This window comes from Lygodium microphyllum, chromosome 29, assembly GCF_053477565.2.
Source record: "Lygodium microphyllum isolate KBCC chromosome 29, Lygodium_microphyllum_v1.1.10, whole genome shotgun sequence".
NCBI lineage: Eukaryota > Viridiplantae > Streptophyta > Polypodiopsida > Schizaeales > Lygodiaceae > Lygodium > Lygodium microphyllum.
The window spans coordinates 58,226,897-58,246,565 of NC_141163.1; the positions used below are offsets into that span (position 1 = coordinate 58,226,897).

Sequence of the window (19,669 nt, forward strand, 5' to 3'; positions counted from 1 at the left end):
TACAACACTCTACATAGAGGATGATGAGCTGATTCTAGAGAGAGTGAGAGTAGCTCTTGAGGTGTTTTGCACTGCAACGGGAGCGAAAATCAAGTAGCAAAAGTCGGGCGAAAGTCTGGTTTCCTGATGGACCCGGACTCCAGCACGGAGTGGGGCGTCCACTTGGGATTTAGATGGGTGTTTAGAGGGCAGCAGACCGTCCGTTACCTAGGATTCCAGATAGGACTCGACATCACTCTTGCCCAATAGTTTCTTCCAGTCCTCGACTCTATTCGGAGGAAGTTGACCTATTGAAGTACAGCGTGCCTTTTCCTAGTGGGCCGTGCCTCGGTGGTTAACTAGGTCCATCTAGCGACAGCTTGGTACATCGCCTTGTGTCGGTGCTTCTCTTCATCCTGTGTAGTTGAGCTTCGCCGCCTAGTGCAGAATTTTCCATGGGCCGGGTGAGACGATTCCAGGGACTCTCGGACCAAGGTGGCGTGGGCGACTATCATCCAACATTGGTCAAAGGGAGGGCTTGGGATCATAGACCCAGAGTATCAGAGTCTGGCCCTTTTGGGCAAGCTAGTAGTCTATGGCCAAACACTAGGAGGGCAAACATGGAAGGTCCTATTGTAGAAGGGTCTCCAGGAGTGTAGACCAAGGCTTGGCGGTGATTGGAGGCTATCCTTGAGATGGATCTTCACGATGGCTCAGATCATACCCCCCAGATCCTCCTTCCTATGCAACTTACTTCTTGTGTGGCAGGGCCTTCGTAAGGCCCTAATTCAGAGTCCCCGAGTATGCTAGGAGGAGATAGACTGCTAGCCGGTGATCTGGAATCCCCAGGTCAGAGATCAGGATGGTATACAGATTGGCGAGCGCCCCCACATCCAATGGATTGGTTGGGAGGCCGGCTCGGCTTGTACCATCAGGACATGGTGGGAGGTGTGCAGGATGGTGGACCAGGAGGTGTTGCAGCAGGCATCAAGTTGCGAGAGAGAAGTTGAGTTGAGGAGAAGGGAGATTGATGCAGCAATACCTCAGGAGTGGCTTGACCCCCCGATACGAGAGCCGGTAGAGCCCGGTGAGGTATGGGCCTCTAGGTTTTTACCAACAGACATCCCCCTACATGTGGCAGGTAGAGTGGGTGGTGCCCCACATGGGACTTTCTTCAACGTGGAGGAGGGGAGGCGTTTGGTCCTTGACAGAGGGCAGCAAGATGAGGGGTTATGTGTCCTTTTGTGGAGGAGGATTCGGGTAGTTGGCCTTCAGGGGAAGACATGGCGCCTTGACCCTTATGTGTTCTGGGAGGAGCTACGGGAGTGGCGCTGCGGTTAGCCATTGCGGTCGCCAAGAAGTCATCGAGGTTCTTGGAGTACATAGCAAGGATTGGTAGAGACGTACTGATGCAAGAGGACATGAACTAGGTGCCTTCGTGTAGCAGGTACTGGGCGGAGCACAGCATCACGTATGCTTTCCGGCGGACTTTTTGGTTCCGCCTATGGGATAGCTGGAGGCCGAGGAGGGTTTCATTTTTCTTATGGCTGTTGGCACATGGAAGCGTAGCGGTGGGGAGTTGGTTAGCCCTGATGCAGAAGGATGGAGGTTGTAAACGTTGCACACAGCAGGTTCTGGAAACTCCAAAGCACTGCCTTTGGTCGTGTGAGGCAGCGCAGCTCGTGTGGAGAGGAGCGTGCGGCATTCTCCACTGTATAGCACCCAACATGGGATGTATCTCATGGGGAGCTTTTTGCTAGCAGGCAATCAGCTAGGGCCGTCACCTTTTGTATGAGGTCGGGATGCAGGATACGATATTCATCATTGAGGATGGGTCTTGTGCAGTGGTTGGTTTGGAGACTCTACCCATCCACCAGGTACTGGAGCCCACAACAAACTACTCTGAGGTATGGGAGATCGTAGGGAGTCTTACTGGATGGCACATCTGGAAGATGCGGTGTCAGGAGGTTTTTGGCAGGGGGGACTTTCAGTACACGCGACTTTGGCAGAGTTGTGGTTCCTCCGTGGCCGATGGGACCAAGTGCAGACGAGTCTCGAGCTCGTCAAGAGCTCCGTTTTCATTCCATGCGCAGTTGGGGCGGCTAGGACCTGTTCTTCATGATGTAGGCAGACAACCCCAAATGATGATACCCCCACCCCCTCCCCCCCAGGCTTCTCACCCTCATCTCCCCCAGACCGCCTTGAGAGGCTTGTACACATGATTTATTTATGACCTTGCACCAGCTCCAGCTAGTCTGTCGAGCATGAGCATCCCGTTGTAATTAGTCTTTTCGAGTAATATAATCAGCCACATTTTATTTGCAAAAAAAAAAAAGCATGTCACATAATCAATGCAAGACAAGCAAATGACAAATGACAAATCTTATGGACAAACTTTGAAGATCAATGTATTACTACAAAGGAGCATCTGTCCACTGGCATGATTCATGTGGCATGAAAACTCGAGTCTAAACTAAAAACAAAATTTAAAGGATAAATGTCAAAAATACTAATTAGTAAATGTAATTGTTGATAATACATAATGACATCTGACATCACATACGAAAATGACTATGAGGTTGTTGATATCACATAGGCAAATAACAGTGAGGTTGTAACGAGCCATAAAGCAACATATAAAAGAAAACATCAACAAGGATCAATCCCAAGTCTAGAGGGCATTGTCATCATCAGTACCCCATAAACAATGGCACTTGCTATTCTATTTGTGGGCTCACCATCAACCACAAATCCAACTATGAGATGTGTTCCAACAATCTCAATGGCAAAGATCCACTTAGTTGCAAGTTGATTTGTAGACTTCCTAGTCCCTAAAGCATCATGGATGGCATGAAATACATCTACCCTTGTGAGTAAGCCACAATGCTATGGATAGATCTCTTTCTTGTGCCACTCCATCCATTGGCAATGAGTGTGACACCATTCTTCTCCCAATCTCTCTTTATGTTTGTTTTGCAACTTGCTTCACAATATGCTTCTCCTTCTTAAGTAGGGTAGTGTGTAAAGTCTTAGAAGAGGAGACACTGTCCAAATTGTACCTACTGCACATGCAATCTCATCATGTAGCATTATTCTTTGCATCTCATTGTACAGAGCACTTCTTAGTGGATCTTGAGTTGTTTCCACTAGCGGTTCTTCTACCACCTTATCACCACATCTTCCATACTTCTTCCCCCTTTCTTCTCGTCCTCAACACCCTTGAACGCTCGGGATAGCTTGTTTGTTTTGAGATTTAACCATCCCTTTTCATTCAATCCACCTTTGCATGTCTTGGTAGGCCATTGGGCAATTGATGAGCACCCTTTGTCCGATGCCTTGGTCTCTTTGGGGTGATCACTTGGGCTTCCTTGGTAAGATAACCATTACCTTTGTAGGCTTGGTGGGCCACTGGGTAGTTGACGTGCACCCTTTGTCCGATGCCCTAGTTGCTTTGGAGTGGGATGCCTTGGGGTAAAAATGGGCTTAAGCTTTTCTTCCAGTCCTTGCTTTGTTCCAATTTTGGGCCCAAGAGGGGGTGTTGAGCTAAAAATGCATTACAAAATTGATTAGCTCTTTAAAATAGCTCCTAAAACATGTAAATTACCAAAAGTTTCATTAAACGGTGCACGGTCATAGAGTGTTTTGTCCCATAAACAAAACCCTAATTTGGGAGGATCCTTTTGCATCTATAAATAGACACACTGCCCACCATTCAGCCCATCCTTTTTGCTGGTTCCATCAATCTTGACACCCTCTTGGGTTGTTGGCGCCCTAATATCAGCCATTGTCTTGCTGTCTAGGAGGGTCCTACTACTGCATTTGCTGCCCTATTGCAGGTGCCAACTGCCATCGTCATCTCAGCCCATGTCAAATCTGGGTTTGCTTTTCTTGTTGCCAAAAGACAGGCTGTTCTTCACATCTCCTACTCTGGACAGACTCCAAGACGGTCTACAGCCCTTGATCTGCCATTTTCAGCTGCCATCATGTTCTCTTAGAGTGCCAGAACTGCTGCATTTTGGTGCAGGCTTGGTGTTACAGCTGTTGCCACTGTTTTGGAGGTCTCTATCAGTATCCACGCACCTCTATAGGCTGCGTTTTACTGCCTGCCCTCTCCAACTGGTTGTTACAACACTTGGGATCCATCTCCGGTGGATGTCACGCTCCAACTACATTCATTGCTCTGCCTTTGAGCATTTTGTACACTCTTTCCTTCATTTACAGCATTGATTCATTTAGGAGTTCTCTTCTTTCTCTCTGTGTTTGGTTTTTTGTGGTTTTGAGTTTCGTATTGTGCGTTTAGGGTTTTTGCATTATTGTGTTTTAGTTGTGTTCGTACGTTTTGTGTTTTCTCAATGCAAATCCTAGGTTATCTTAACAACACCCCCATACCAAGCACCTATAGGGACCTACATACAACACTGTCCATGTCGAGCATATCAAACCCCTCACATCACTCAGTTGGCCATAGAGTTTGCTCAATTACCAATGCCTAGTGAATCATGTACCTTCTATCTCCTCAACCACTTTCTATAGGTCAACTATCTAGAGTCACCATGTTGAACACCTTGGTACCACATGTAGTAGCTGGCCAATCACTTGCCTACCCCAATCCCATCCACTTATTTGACACCTCGTTACATTTTCCACTCTTCCACTATGGCCAAGAATGTGTCTAGTGATGAGAATAGTTTTATTTCATATAAGGTTGTTGGCTCTTGGAAAAGCAGAAATGATACACCTATAGTTGAGCTTACATAGGGTCTGATGTCCAAATTCCATTTCGAACTTTTGCACATTGACCTCACCTCTCATTGATCGACTAATTTGACCAATCAGTGATCACTATGTAGCTTGAGATAGGAATTGTTGAATTAATCTTGGCCATGAGCTCCAAGAGTTCAAAATCATTGACAGGCATGATATAAAGGTCAAATGGCTGAATATCAGTAATTTCTTGCTGAATTCACCACTATTGGATCCCCTAAGCCAGATGATGACCAAGCTACTCTATTCTTACATAAGTTGCAAGTAAATATTGTCACTTCATGCAACAAACTATATCAGAGTCACAGTTACCTACTTTCTATGATGTGTCAACTATTGTAGTTTGCAAGGTTGTTTGATTAAGTTCATACGAAATCCCCTTTGCTATCTTCAAGGGAGCCCTAGTTTGCACCCCTTAAGGGAAAGGAAAGAAGAATGGCAAAAGTAAAAAGATTGGTGAGGAACATAGTAATTCCCAATAAGGATTAAAACAGGTTTGGTAGGGTGTACCAAGAGGAATTGATTTTGTCAACATTGTTAGAAAGCTGGCTGTTTTGACAATGAGTGTTGATCTAACATGGAGGACACCTAGTGGAAAACCCCCCATCTCAGACCTCTATCCCACCTATTGTGGGTAGTCCCCCCTTAGTGGAGGTAGAGCGGTGTCAACCCTCGAGTCCATTCCTATTTGAATGGTAGAAAAGGCTCATCAAGACCTAGGATCATGCAGCCACTAGCCACCATCTGTGCCCTTCTCGATGGTGGAGGGATATTGAATTGGTTTGTTGGATCATTGATGGACTTCGGTCCACAAATCCACATTGTCTCCTTGGACTCATGAGGATGAGAGCGTGTTCCATGTCTAGGAGATGACTCTTGACAAGTCTACCTTTGTAGAGGCCCATCCTATCCTTACATGTGGCCATATAGCCAAGTAGATCATGTATATTGGAGCTACATATCACATGTGTCTCTTTTGAGATATTTTCATCTTGTAGGAGCTTACAGTTGGGGGTGTTCATTGTGGTAATAATTCCTTGGCCAAGATCCAAGAAGGCATTAGGACAATCAACTAAGGCTTAGATATCATTGTGATAGACAATGTATGTTATGTTGCCCAGTTAGGGGAAAATTGTTTTTCTACCAGCTTTGCGTCTTGGAGAGAGCTGTCTTCTTCATTAAGACCATGATTGAGATTCTTGATGATACTATTGGAGTGATATCTCAAGACAAGATACAACCTAAAGGCCTCTATTTGATGTCATAGTTATTATCCCAGCTGATAGCTGAGGGCTTTGAGTTCTATAGATACATGGCGTAGCTATGGCTAAAGCATGCTTATTGCCTTTGATACTTTAGGTCAGGATGCCTTGGCTATGGCTCTTTTTATGCATTATCTAGGGACCGATTAGTATAGGGCCTTCCAAGCCTAAAACTAGCTAGGGATATGTGTGTGGGGTAACACCAAACCCCTTTTCCACAATGGTCTACTCATAGAGTTGAGGAGATATTTTAATTGATTCACCTTGACGTAAGTGAAAAAATGTTCAAACCATGCTTAAACAGTTCCCAATGTTATTTTATTATCATGGATGATTACTCTCGGTACATGTGGTTTATTTTCTTAAAGAAAAATCTGAAGCCTTCACGCAGTAGCAAAGTTTTGATAATAATTTGGCAATCAATCCGATATCATGGAGATAAGAGATGTATCTGGAATATTCTTATTAAAGTTGGCCAGCTGCTCCTTGCGACCTTTGATTTGTGTGATATAGGAATCCATGTTATGTCCTTAGTCATGCTTTGTTTCCAACTGCTTACACCAAGCATGTGACATATGCTTTGTTTTGTACCAATACAATGAAGCAAAAAAGAGCATAAATAGCTTAACCATTTAAAATATCACAAAAACTGCTGGAAAGTATGAAAAAGCACAAAACATGGGTAAAAAGTGGAAAAAACACCAAAAAGCTAAAATGCACAAAAATCAACCATAGCCATGATGGTATAAATGAATAATACGGCATCATCTAAAGTGAAAAACACACCACCAAGTTGGAATTTGAGAAAAACTACAAAAAAAAAGTTTATGAGATCTCAAGCAAGCAAACTAGCATTAATTTAATCTTTGGGATGAGTAAACATGCAAAAACCATTGTCAGTGGGCAGAATTTCTGAATGAACAAAGAAATGAAAGCAAAAGAACACAACTGCTGAACACTAAGAAGAATGATTAGTGAAAGAGAGAACACAAGAACTTAGCAAATGAATGAATGGCCAATGGGATTCACTGGAGACATGAGATATGCCATACAAACCATAGAGGTGATGGCATGTGTGATGACCAGGACGAGACCCAAGATGAATAGACTAGCCGTAAATGAGCTGTCCGGCTGCCCATATAGGCACCCAAATGAATATGCTTGACACTCATGAAGTATACACTACTAACTCCCTCTCTCAGATCATGAGTGATCAATATAATAATATATACATTGATGGGAACATACAAGTCCCTAGGGACCACCACCATGTCCCATACCACAACAATGATCTATTGGAAACTTGTAATATCACGATTCAAATGGCATATAACAATGAGAAGTGATGCCCGAAGAAGATGCTTAAAGTACCCGAATGCGCAACCGGAAGTACTCCAAGGCTTTAGCTGTGGGTCACGACTCTGATTCCCAATCCAGAAAATACGAAAAGAAGAAGCACCAAGTGGATATTGATGATACTCAAACCCTGATCACAGAAGGTGGAAATAGCTGGATCTCAAATGTCTATCACGAACAGCCCTACAGAGTACATCATTCACTAAGGATGTGGCAAATAAGTTGTACTGTCTTCTACCATCACTTTTCATCCCCACCAATATGGATTCATATCTTTGTTGCTTTCATTTGATCCGACTTGTACTTAACACACTCTTCACAGCTACACTCGTAATCCTTGCAGACAGGGTTGAAATAGTTACGTCTCATCATTCATGTGACTGATATTCTTTTACAGCGGTGGTGGTTGGACTCTCGTTCTATGGTCCATGTTATGTTCAAATTCCTGCTGTGTTGGTATATGCTATGTTTCTCTTTACATTCGGCCCTGCTAGCAACTAACTTTATATGCTGTTTGATTTTATAGGGTTTTAGTAGCCCATATTTGAATTATGGCTTTTGTTTGCTGCAAGTAGAGGAAGTGTGCTTAGCGTATTGTTTAAGCGTTTATGCTCACATCTAGTGAAGTTTGTTATCATGATGAATACGTTCAGGTCTTTTGAAGTCCGTTGACTTGGCACTATTCCTTTTTGTATGGAAAATCATATACTATCTTGATGAATTTCTTCGAAGTTCTGTTGATTTTCAAAAATTCACATTGAAAAGCATGTAATTTGGATGGACATAGTTTGCAAACATCATTTTATGTCATCATCTGATTCTTGTACTTGACTCTGTTTTACAGTTGCATGCTGAGCTCTCAAGCTATCATACTTCTTTGTCCAATGACACTCCGACCATGATACTTTTTATTGATAGGGCTTCACCTTCTGTTGACATAAGAAAATGGAGCTGGGGGTCTTTGAAAGTATTTCAAACCATTGTCAGGGAATATGTTGGGAATGAACAATTAGGACATCAGTCCATGGGTGAAGAAATAGCACGTAAAAATGAACTGTTCAGTCAAAAGGAACAACATACTGAAGGTCAGGAAGCACCAATGCATCGTTGGCTTGTGTCAGAAAGCTTGTTTAGCCATCTGGCTCGTGACAACACCTTGAAATGGTCTATTAGAGATTTTCAAATAAAGAAACAGGATAAAGAAAGTGACAGTATAGCTCCGCAAATTGATGAACCAGCCTCTAAGATGTTTATACACATACTTGAAGGTGATGAAAACATGCAACTACAAGATAGTCCATCAAAGATTTCATTTAAAGGTTTTCCTAGTTTGGAACTTGACAGTGATATGTCTCAAAATGATGATATGCCACTTAAAAAAGAAGATGATGTTATTGGAACTTGTAATGATATGAATGAAAATGGGATTATGGAAGGGAAAACAGAGAACACTGCAGGGGCTGATACTGAGTTGAGAAAAGAAGTTGAGGTAGACCTCAGAATTGAGAAAGAGAATTCAAGAGATTCACAGACTGATGGTGCCTCATTTGATGGCAGGGTGGACAGCTCGTTTGGAATGCCTACCAGTATCAAGAATGCTGACCAACTCACAAGCTCAGTCAAGCTGTTTGTCCTCACAGGAGCTGGGAAAGTTTTGGGAAATAGTGAACTAATAGGGCAAAGTGCAGTTTTAGACTCGCTACTTAGTAAAGGTGATTTGGATACTGAAGCCTTGAAACCAGACAATGATGACATATCCAAGAGTGAACTTGAAAGTGAAGAGGAGCAGGGTATGTCCTTTTTCTTTGTTGATGGACAAGACCATTTTAAGGATATGATTTTGCCTGGTCTGACTTATCCATCTATCATCATCCTTGATCCCCATCAAGGTGGACAGTTTGTTTTTCCCAACAATCAATCAATTAATTATGATTCTGTAAAACGTTTTATGGTTAGTTACTCTGAGAAAACCCTTAAAAGTACTTATCGTTCAGAGTCTCAACCACAGAAACTGAGACAAAGGGTCAAGCCACCATTTGTAAACCGGGATTTCCATGAGGTTAATGGTGTACCACGGGTTACTGTTGATACTTTTTTGCAAACCGTGTTTGGATTTGAGCCTGTGAAGAGTTCTTCAGAATCAGGCCCACAAGATGTTGCATCACAGACCAAGGAAAAGAAAGTTTCTATCAAGAACAATGATGTTCTGGTACTTTTTACTGTTCCATGGTGTGGCTTTTGCAAGAGAATAGAGCTTGTTTTCCATGAGGTGCATCAATTGTTCACTGAGCATCTGCCTGGTATTCCTGAAATTGTATGGAAAGCACAAGAAGGCTACAGGCAGATGTCAAAGACAGATCTGAATGTGCAGGATCAGTATGGGGAAGATTTTGCAGGTAACTGCAGCTGACGTCAACCTGCTTTTGCCTGAGAAGTGAACTAGAGATGTGCATTGCTGAGCACCTTTTTTAGAGCTGACTTCTTTATTATGTCTTATACATGTGCATGCAACCTTCCAGAAGGCTTGAAAGATAAGTTTTGGGCTGGTGCAATGGAGACTCTACCTTTACTCGCTCAAATGGATTGTTCTGCAAACGACTGTTCTGATTTACTGAAATGGACCGTTCAGGTTCTAACCTTGATAACTACACAGAGCTATGCTAGTCTCAAAATAATTAAATGAAGTAGTTTTAACAAAGGACCCTGAAAAGATGATATGGATTTAGAGTTATGCTAGTCTGCAAATATTTAAATGCATGGCTAATGTATACAAACCTGTTAAATTGGTTGCACCATGTTTCAGGTTTGTGGAACCAAAGTTTGCACGAGTATTGCATATCTACTTACTGAAGGACCTGCATTTACATTTCATTTGTTTACTAAGTCTTTTGCTTGACAACATGCTATACTAACAAAAAGATAGGGTACTTTTTGTATTGTGTATTTTCTGTAGCAGCAATTATATATGCTCATACTAATTAGTGATCTGGTGGTTCAAAACATCTATATGTCAACATGATGCTAACACTTTTTTTTTCAAAGAAGAGAAAAAATCTATTAATAACCCTCCTTGGAATATACTATCTCAAGTCAAAATACAAGTTTAAGCAGTCTTGGCAAATGACTTCCATACCAAAAAATATACAATAAGGGAAGTTTATTACAAGGACTGAATGAATAACTAGTTGGGAGGTGTTAAGAGTGCATTTGGAAGCATATGAGTGGACTGAAAGAAAAAGAACACGAGAAGAGGGAGGGTAGAAAAGGGACAGCAGAATGCAATAGATGAATGCTGAAACGAAGAAGGTAGATGTATACATGGGCTGTAGAATGTTTCTCTGTGAGCTGATTTCTCTAGCCACCTAAAAAACCAAGTGAACAACCACCGGGGTAGGCTACCTATAAATAGGCAAGAAAAATACACATAAAATAATCAGGTCAGCTAGTTAAAAATTGGTCAATTGCTGCCCAAAGAGCAATCACTGAGTAAAATAATGCATAAAATGCAGTGCAATAAACATGGCTGCCACATGGCATCCTGCACAACTTGTCTAGTGTGTGTGAATTCAAACTTTCATCGCGAGAAAATGGAAGAAATCAGCTACTGCCCAGTCTAGACAACCATGAAAGTTGTCTCCATTGATGGAATACATTGAATATGATATTTGTTTGGTTGAAACAACCCTCAAACTGCTGTAGTCTCTTCAGGGCATGTTACCAGCTTCCGGAGGCTCTCTTGTTCACTCGAAACGGCCTATCACCTATTGTAGTAGCTATGGCAGCCTTCTCTTTGTCTCTCTCGGCTTGCACAAGGTTAAAATCACACACACACACACTCTCTCTCTCTCTTTTTTCGTAAATATAAATGAATTAGGTAGTGAAAATTTACATCAGACCATCGGGTCAACATTCTCTCTGTATCTCTTACTTTCTATTACATCAGGCCATCAGGTCAGCATACTCTCTCTCACTCTCTAAAACTAATATTTACATGAGGCTTGCAGGCTCACAAAACAACCAGAACAACCTATTACATGAATAGTTTTAATAGATCACACAGAAAGAACAACTGGAGTAGAGTGAACAATCGCCAGCCAGGGAGCAGCAATATCTGAAAGAACCAGGTCTGCTGACATCATAGGGGAGATTTGCCATAACACTAGTCCATGCACACGGGCCACATGCCCGTGGATGCCCGCTGCTGAATCAAAAATAAAGGCATTGCGAGTACACCATATATGCCATAGGGCTGTCCATCTAAGGAAATGAAATAGGCAGGAACAATGTGAACTCAAAAAGAGCATGGAGGACATATTTCTTATAATCCACGAATGAATTGATAGGTGGTGCTAAGTCATCGATGACCACACACAGGAAATGGAATTCTAGATGTGTCGCACAACAGGGCAGGAGACAAAGAGGTGAAGCAATGTCTCATCACACGTAGTGCAGAAAACACAACGCCCAGTAGAGATATTTCGGGCACGAAGCACTTCTCCCGTTGGAAGGCCCCCAATGAGCAGTCGCCACATGAACACTTTTTCCTGATACGGGACCTTAGACTTCCAAAGCTAGATAAATCTTTCCTGCCACTTCTTTTTACTGTCCCTACGATGTCCCCATGACCCATCTCTTGGCTTCCACCATTTGATGATATATCTGATTAGTAGACCTTTTCTCAAAATCATCAGGAAGCACAAACATCCAGTCACGCCAAGGATCCAATGGCCGTAATGTAGGTAAGGGAAGGAACCTCTAAAGACTGTCGTGTATGGATGACCAAATGTCCCTATATCCACGATGCACCCTAAAATACTAACGAATACGCCTAAAGGAATAAAGACGGAGTTGCCCAGGAATAACATCATCACTGATATCTTCAACCCCAATCTAGCCATCCGATTGAACTTGTCTTGCTGCAGATCTTTTTGTGGCCAATCCAACAACCTTGAGAAAGCTAATATTTCTCCTTGCAGCGAATTTTCCTCTTTATGAATATTCGGGGGACGCCAAACTGCAAAACGAAGCATCTCCTGCTAGGAAGCTATCAAGTGAGAAAGGAGAACGGATTGGGAGACCTTCAAAGGCCTCGTAGAATTAAGCACATGCCACCGGGAAGCATGAATAACCGTGCTACCATGAGAGATGCCAGTCTTTTATATGAAGAATTTGGCAATATCTGACCAAGGATGATGTTGAATACATAGACTTTGCAACAAGGATAGCCTCAAAGCAGCCATATGCAAATTAACATCTACCAAAGCTGCACCCCCCATCCTTTTCAGAGTGGTCACATGCTGCCATGAGATCCATACCTGCCCCAAACGATCGCCTTTCTTTTTCCAGAGCATAAATCTGATAGGCTGAACCAAATCCGAAATGGACTTTTGAGTCCAAGGAAGCAATGGCAGAAAGAATGAGATCATACTGATCATAATGCATTGAGCCACTTTTAGTCTAACATGTAGTGGCCAACTCTGAGATTTCCAGTACATGAACCTGTCATGAATTCGGGAGGCCATCCAATCCAGCAAGGCACGGGGAGCAACCTCCACACCAATAGGATATCCCAAGTGTACACACACACACACACTCTCTCTCTCTCTCTCTCTCTCTCTCTCTCTCTCTAAAGACCGATACCCTAGACTAGCCCTGGAGTCTTCAAGACAGCTTGCAGCAGAGGGAGATAGACAGTGTTGGTATGCACATATGAGCACGTGGCTGAACTTACATGGCATGAGTACAGATAGACTGCCACCGTTCAATTACAGCCTTGATTTCCCTAGTTTGATCTCAGTTGTGTAGAGCTGAATAGTGTGATGAGAGCAGACATCACTAAAGTGGAGATAGGAAGGACTTGGTCCAAGCCCCCTTTCCCATTAGGCACAAAAATGGCACAATACCAATGTCACTTCTTGTAGCTCTCTCATGATGGTTTCATAGTGAGGCCGAGATACATGGATGCTCAACTTTCTCATGGACTTCGAGTTGCTATTGGTCAGATTCACACCTCATCGCATTAGTTGTTGATTGAGATAGGTTGATGAAGCGATATTGTAGCCAATGAGAGGATGTGCCAGCTTTGTGGATGGGAGTAAAAAACGGAGGAGCACTACATTTGCAGATGTATTGTATACTATGATATCCGAGGCCGCTATCTTTAAGGAGGGCTTTGGACCACTAAGATGGGTGATGGACTATGAGGACCAAAGATGTTTGGGCCTTTTCTTATTGGAGCTCCAACGGTGCAAAGCATTATTGTTACAGGACAGGAGGCGACCCTAGCCTCATCCACCCCTCCAGAGAGCAATTACAGACTTTTTCAGTGTAGCTAAACCCCCAGCCGTTGCCACCCCAAACACTACATCTCCTACTGATATGCGTCATCAAGGGACATTATCAAGCGGCATCACAGTTGACAGAGCTATAGCATTACGCAGAGCACGATACCCTAAAGTACCTACTTGGCGACATAGGCATGCCCATATGCGTCACATTCGCATCACGATTGCTCGTTATAGATGTAGATTGGTGTGCTGACTGAGTCGGAGGTAGCTTGTAGAGTCTTGGTGGATTCCATAGACTGAGGGGGAGATGCTCTACACTCTTTTAATATTTTTAAACCTAGTTTTTTCAGCTTTATCAGTTTTCCATACTTCTCATTCTAATCTACCATGTAGACCTACACATAAATTTATCTCCATCTCTTCTTCTATGATGAGATATGATGATACCACTTGTATTGGTTATGGTCTCATAGACCATTCTAGCCTTATAGAGACGTTAATAGATCTTATATTATCTTATCTCTCCCCAAGCCTAAAAAATATCTTTTCTACTTTCATGGGCAAGTTTTGCCAAGTGACAGACTTCTAATCCTATTTTGCAACATTATTTGCATTATTAAATTAGTTTTCAGCTTTAAAATTTTGAAAATTGTTGTAGTGCTTAGAAAATTAGTCTAACCAACCAATAACTAAATTGGCTAGGCCATTTCATCTCCCATGTGTCCTTGAGTCTTCTTTAGCTCCTTGATTGACATTAAGTATCATTAAATGCCAAATCCCTAGTGTCACCAATTGAGACTTATGGCTAATAAAATGTCTTAGGTCAATTTTTGGCATCAGATACTATGAAGAAATGCTCTAAATGCAAAAAGCATGAAACCAATCGTACGAGAGAGCACAGACTGATAAACTGAGAACACAGTTAGGGTTAGGGTAACCGAGAGACAATGAACACAATGACTAATAAAGTAAATGAATAATGAATACACAGTGCTCATGTAGTGAATACTGAATCTCCAACTCTCATATCTTTGGAATCAAGGCAGAGGTTATGAGTTATAGAGTGTGTCGTACTCTAAACGGATCCTGAATCATAGCAAAGGAAGCCTCCAAGTGTTGAATAGTAGCAAATGTAGCCAAGGATAGCTAGATCTGATGCAAACCGTGTTGGAAAATGACAGCCAGCTATGGAGGAGAGAAAAGAGAGACAATGAGAGTGTACTGAAGCAAAAGAGTAGAGTGTACTTGTTGAATTGAAAGAATGAGAATGAAAGGTACAAGATAGGTCTAATATAGACCTAGCTCTAAACTCAACTAGAGTTAACCAACTCTAACTCTAACTCTAAGAGTGGTGACACAACTTATAACTTTAGTTGTGTTCACACCTAAGAACTAAAAAAGAACTAAAGACTAAAACATTGGCACTGCCCATAGAATTGGCAAATTCTAACATCTCCTTGCAGTGCCAATGTAGTAAAGTACAGGAATGATCAATCACTAAAGGGTAGTAAGTTTAAGGACTTGCAAAAAGCCTCAAACTTCTGCCTTGGTGAAAATGTTTGCAACACTTTCTTGTGTAGAAACATACATCAAGTTGACCTCTGCTATATAGCATCTCTCTCTGACATAATGGTAATGCATCTCAATATGTTTCGTGCGAGCATGAAACACAGGATTTCATATCACTGCAATAGCACTTCGACTATCAGAAAGAATGGGTGTAGGACTCTTCAATGGTAAATGTAGATTAGCCAAGAATGTGCGCACCATACGCATTCCATTGTTGTTGTAAAGGCTGGCATGTACTCAGCGTCACAGGATGAGGTAGGCATTATAGGTTGTTTCTTGCTTAGCCATGAAATGCATGAATAGCCCCAAAAGAAATAGTGTCCACTTGTAAATTGCCTAGTGTCTGCATCACCAGCCCAATCTGAATCACTATAAGCCTATAATTGCAAGTCTCCCCCCTGGGAAATAATAATGCATGTGACTAAGTACCTTGCAAGTATTTGGATCAATAAATGTAACAAAGTAAAGATGACCTCCAAGTGCATGTGTCCTCATGGGACCACAAACATTAGAGTGAATAAGCTGCAATTTTTGGACAACACGCACTACACCATTATTTTTAAAGGCAAATCTGTGCATCTTGCCCAAAATACATCCCTCGCATGCATGAGGAGGTGCAATCTCCATTGGAGGCAATGCATCTACCATATGACACCTTTGAAGGGTCATCAAACTCCCAAAACTCATATGTCCATAGCGGGCATGCCATACCTCCTCATTCTGCATAGCGGGGCGATAGAGTAGTGATTGCCAGAGTATCATGAGACTGTACACCATAGGTATCCAACAAAAACAAACCCTTATACAAGGTCCCAGACAGCTTGAGTGCATAATCCATCTCCCTGTCTTTGACAATGTATTTTTCATCCTCAAAGATGACCTGAAAGCCATGTTTGTTAAAAGCAAAGATAAAAAACAAGTTCTTTGTAATGTGAGGCACGAACAAGACTTCTGGAAGCATGAAGTTAGAACTATCTAAAGCAGGAATAGTGATTGTCCCAATGCCACAAACATCATAACTGCTACTGTTCGCACATGTAATATTTGCTTCCCAGTAGGGGATGAATGCAAAGAGGAAAACAAACACTTCTTAGAAGTGATATGCTTTGAAGCTCCATTGTTAAAATACCATGTTTGCTGTGTTTCAGCAGCATTAAATGCTGAACTGGCCATTGAAGAATCATAACTGCAAGTCAGAAATGCATAGTCCTCCACAATGTTGGTTGAAGCATCACCATCAGCACATTTGATGGCTGATGTCTCTTGGATAGTCAAATTGGAGTCCTTTTTATTCTCTTTGGCTAATCTCTTATGGCATTCATTAATATAGTGGCTTGACTTCTTGCAGTAATGACATTTTTTCTTCTTTTTAGACTTTTCCAATGTTGGATGAAGAAGAGCACAGCTGAGAGAGATAGAAGTCGAGCAGGAGTGAGTGAGAGAGAGTGTGATGGCTGGAGAGAGAGTGAGAAGAGTGAAAGTACTATTCGGCTAGAGTGTACCAACAATGTGTTGGTACACAAAGAATAAAATGTATTTTTACTTAGGACACGTAAAGGGTGCATTCACATGTACAATGTGCGTGTACTATACACGGGGGGTTTCAACTAGACCTTTATCCCAACAACCTCCCACTTAATGGTCCGATGTGAACCTCTAGCTAACCAACTCCCACTAGTCATATGCAATGCTCGTGCTGAGCTTTGCTTAGACTTTTAGTAAGAACATCTGCAGGGTTGTCTAGTGTTTTATCTTCCAGAATCTGTCTGATGAAATGATATCGCACATCTATATGCTTTGTGCGTGAATGATACATGGCATTCTAAGCTAAATACACAACACTCTGGCTATCACATCCCAAAATTGCAGTACCCATAGACATGTCGAGATCTTTTGCAAGTCTGCTCAACCATATAGCTTTCTTAGAAGCTTTAGTAGCTGATATGTATTTAGCTTCAGTGGTACTCAGTGCAACAATGTTCTGCAACTTGGAACACCAAGAAACAGCCCCACCAGCAACTGTAAAGACATACCTGTTGGTGGACTTATAAGTGTCCAAGTCACCTACCATGTCTACATCACAATAACCCTGCAAACTAAGTGCACCCTGCCCATAGAAAATACTTTTTCTTTGTGTACCCTTAAGGTATCGAAGAATACACTTGACAGCCTCCCAATGTGCTTTGCCAGGATTTGACATAAACTTGCTAACAACTCCCACTGCATGAGCAATGTCTGGACGAGTAGCAACATAGCATATATAAGAGAGCCACAAGTTGATGCATAAGGAACTCCCTTCATAGCATTTGCTTCCACGTCATCTTTCGGGCTCTTGGCTTTGCTATGCTTAAGATGAGGTAAGGGTACCCCAAAAGGCTTAGCTTCAGCCATGTTAAATCTGTCCAGTACCTTTCCAATGTACTTTTCTTGAGAAAAAAACAACAATTTCTGCATTCTATCTCTATGAATCCTCATGCCCAAAATATGCTCTGCATTCCCCAAATCTTTCATGGAAAAGACTGATTTCAGCTGATTTTTAGCTGATTTTTGAGAGCATCCAAGCTAATCTTCCTTTTTCGAGCTAGCAAGATATCATCCACATACAAAACAAGTATGATGGGGCTGCCATCTGTATCCTTTTTCATGTACAAGCAATGATCTGCATGGCTGCGTGTAAACTCATGAGATAGCATAAAAGTGTCAAACTTTTTATACCATTGCCGTGGTGCTTGCTTCAGCCCATACAGGCTGCGTTTTAGTTTACACACCATTTGCTCTTTTCTAGGAACTACAAAGCCCTCGGGCTGTTTTATGTAAATTTCCTCATCAAAGTCACGATGCAAGAAAGCTGTTTTTACATCCATTTGATACAGCTCTAAATCTAAAACAGTAGTGAGAGCAAAAAGCACACGTAGAGTGGTCATCTTCGCAACAGGTGAAAAGACCTCTTGGAAGTCAATCCCTTTCTTTTGTGCATACTCTTTGGCAACTAATCTTGCCTTGTACTTGGGTTTCCCATCAACTGTCTTTACTTTGTACACCCATTTGTTTGGAAGTGGCTTCCTTCCCTTGGACAATGACACAAGATCCCAGGTATCATTTGCATTTAGGGATTTAATCTCTTCTTGCATAGCAAGCTCCCACTTACTGCTGAACTCACATGACTTGGCCTCTTTGTATGTAAGAGGCTCACCCTCATCTGTAAGTATCACATAATACAAGGAGGGGTCAAACCTATGCAGTTGCCTTTTTACGCGTGTAGACCTGTGTACCCAGTGATCAACATTTTCAGGAATTGGGTCTACATCAGGAGGTATATTATTTTCAGCAGTTATTGGTTGCTATAAGCCATTTCAGCATGCTGTTCATGCTGTGCAGCACCTTTATTTTCATTTCCAACACCTACATTTTCATAATTAGCAAGCCTATCTTGCTGTCCATGACCTCCTTGTGCTTCTATTTGCTGTCTATCATCATCTGGCTCAAAAATAACCAGCTGATCATCAATTTCAGCCTGTGGTACAGCACCATGAGGCTCATTTTCTGAAGTAATAGGTAGCTGCAAACTTTGAAATTTCACCTTTTTCATATCTTCATTAGAGGCTAAAGTACCTTTCAGCAATTTTACCTCATTAAACACAACATTATGGTTGCAAATAATTTTCTTGGACTAAGGTAACCGCACTCTGTAGCCAAATTCACCCTCATCACCATAGCCCATGAAAATGCCTTTGGTGGATTTTGGGTCAAGTTTGTTTCTCAACTCATCCCTAACATGCACAAAAGCATCACAACCAAATATGCGTAAATGGTCATATGAGGTCAATTTGCCAAACCAAACCTCCTCAGGGATGCCATTATTTAAGGACCTGTTTGAAGAGCGGTTGCAATGTGAACCGCGGTTTTGAGTGCCTCTCCCAAAAATGCATGAGGGAGATTAGCAGTGGATAGCATGCACCGCACTCTTTCACATAAAGTCCTATTATATCTTTCAGCCACCCCATTTGAAGAAGGGTTGTAAGGGGTTGTAAGCTCCCTCTTAATACCATGCAATTCACAAAAGGACTTCAATTCTGTGAAAAGCACGGATCTAGAGCATGGCAGTAGCTATGGAGGATGGAAGATGAAGACAAGAATCATGCTGACATAGACAAGGAGAGACCAATTGTTACACAAGTGAATTAGGTTCCAAGTTGGAAGCTTGGACTCATAAAGATAATCTTGTGTAATGGATTGACAAAGACAAGACACTTAACTGAAAGTACAAAGCATCGTGACATTGTATTCATTCTATATGAAAAGTGGTAGTCAAGTACAATGCTTTATAGTTGTTGGATGGCTACAGTTTTCCTCTTTGTATATATAGGATTCAGTCTGTCTACATGTCCTAAGCCCAGAATTGCCTCATACAAAGAGGCTACAATAGGTGTGATTGCAAATATCTTAATACCC

At 42.0% G+C, this 19,669-nt stretch overlaps 1 protein-coding gene across 3 annotated transcripts in view; it reads left to right on the top strand.

Annotated features, from left to right (window-relative positions):
- The window catches only part of LOC148010676 (uncharacterized), a 101,230-nt gene that overhangs the window by 33,030 nt on the left and 48,531 nt on the right, over positions 1–19,669 (top strand). For all 3 annotated transcript variants that reach the window (XM_087671162.1, XM_087671163.1, XM_087671164.1), the window contains 2 exons: positions 8,206–9,757; positions 9,881–9,990. In XM_087671162.1, coding sequence (XP_087527288.1) covers positions 8,206–9,757; positions 9,881–9,990 — 1,662 coding nt within the window. The remainder of the gene's footprint in view (positions 1–8,205; positions 9,758–9,880; positions 9,991–19,669) is intronic.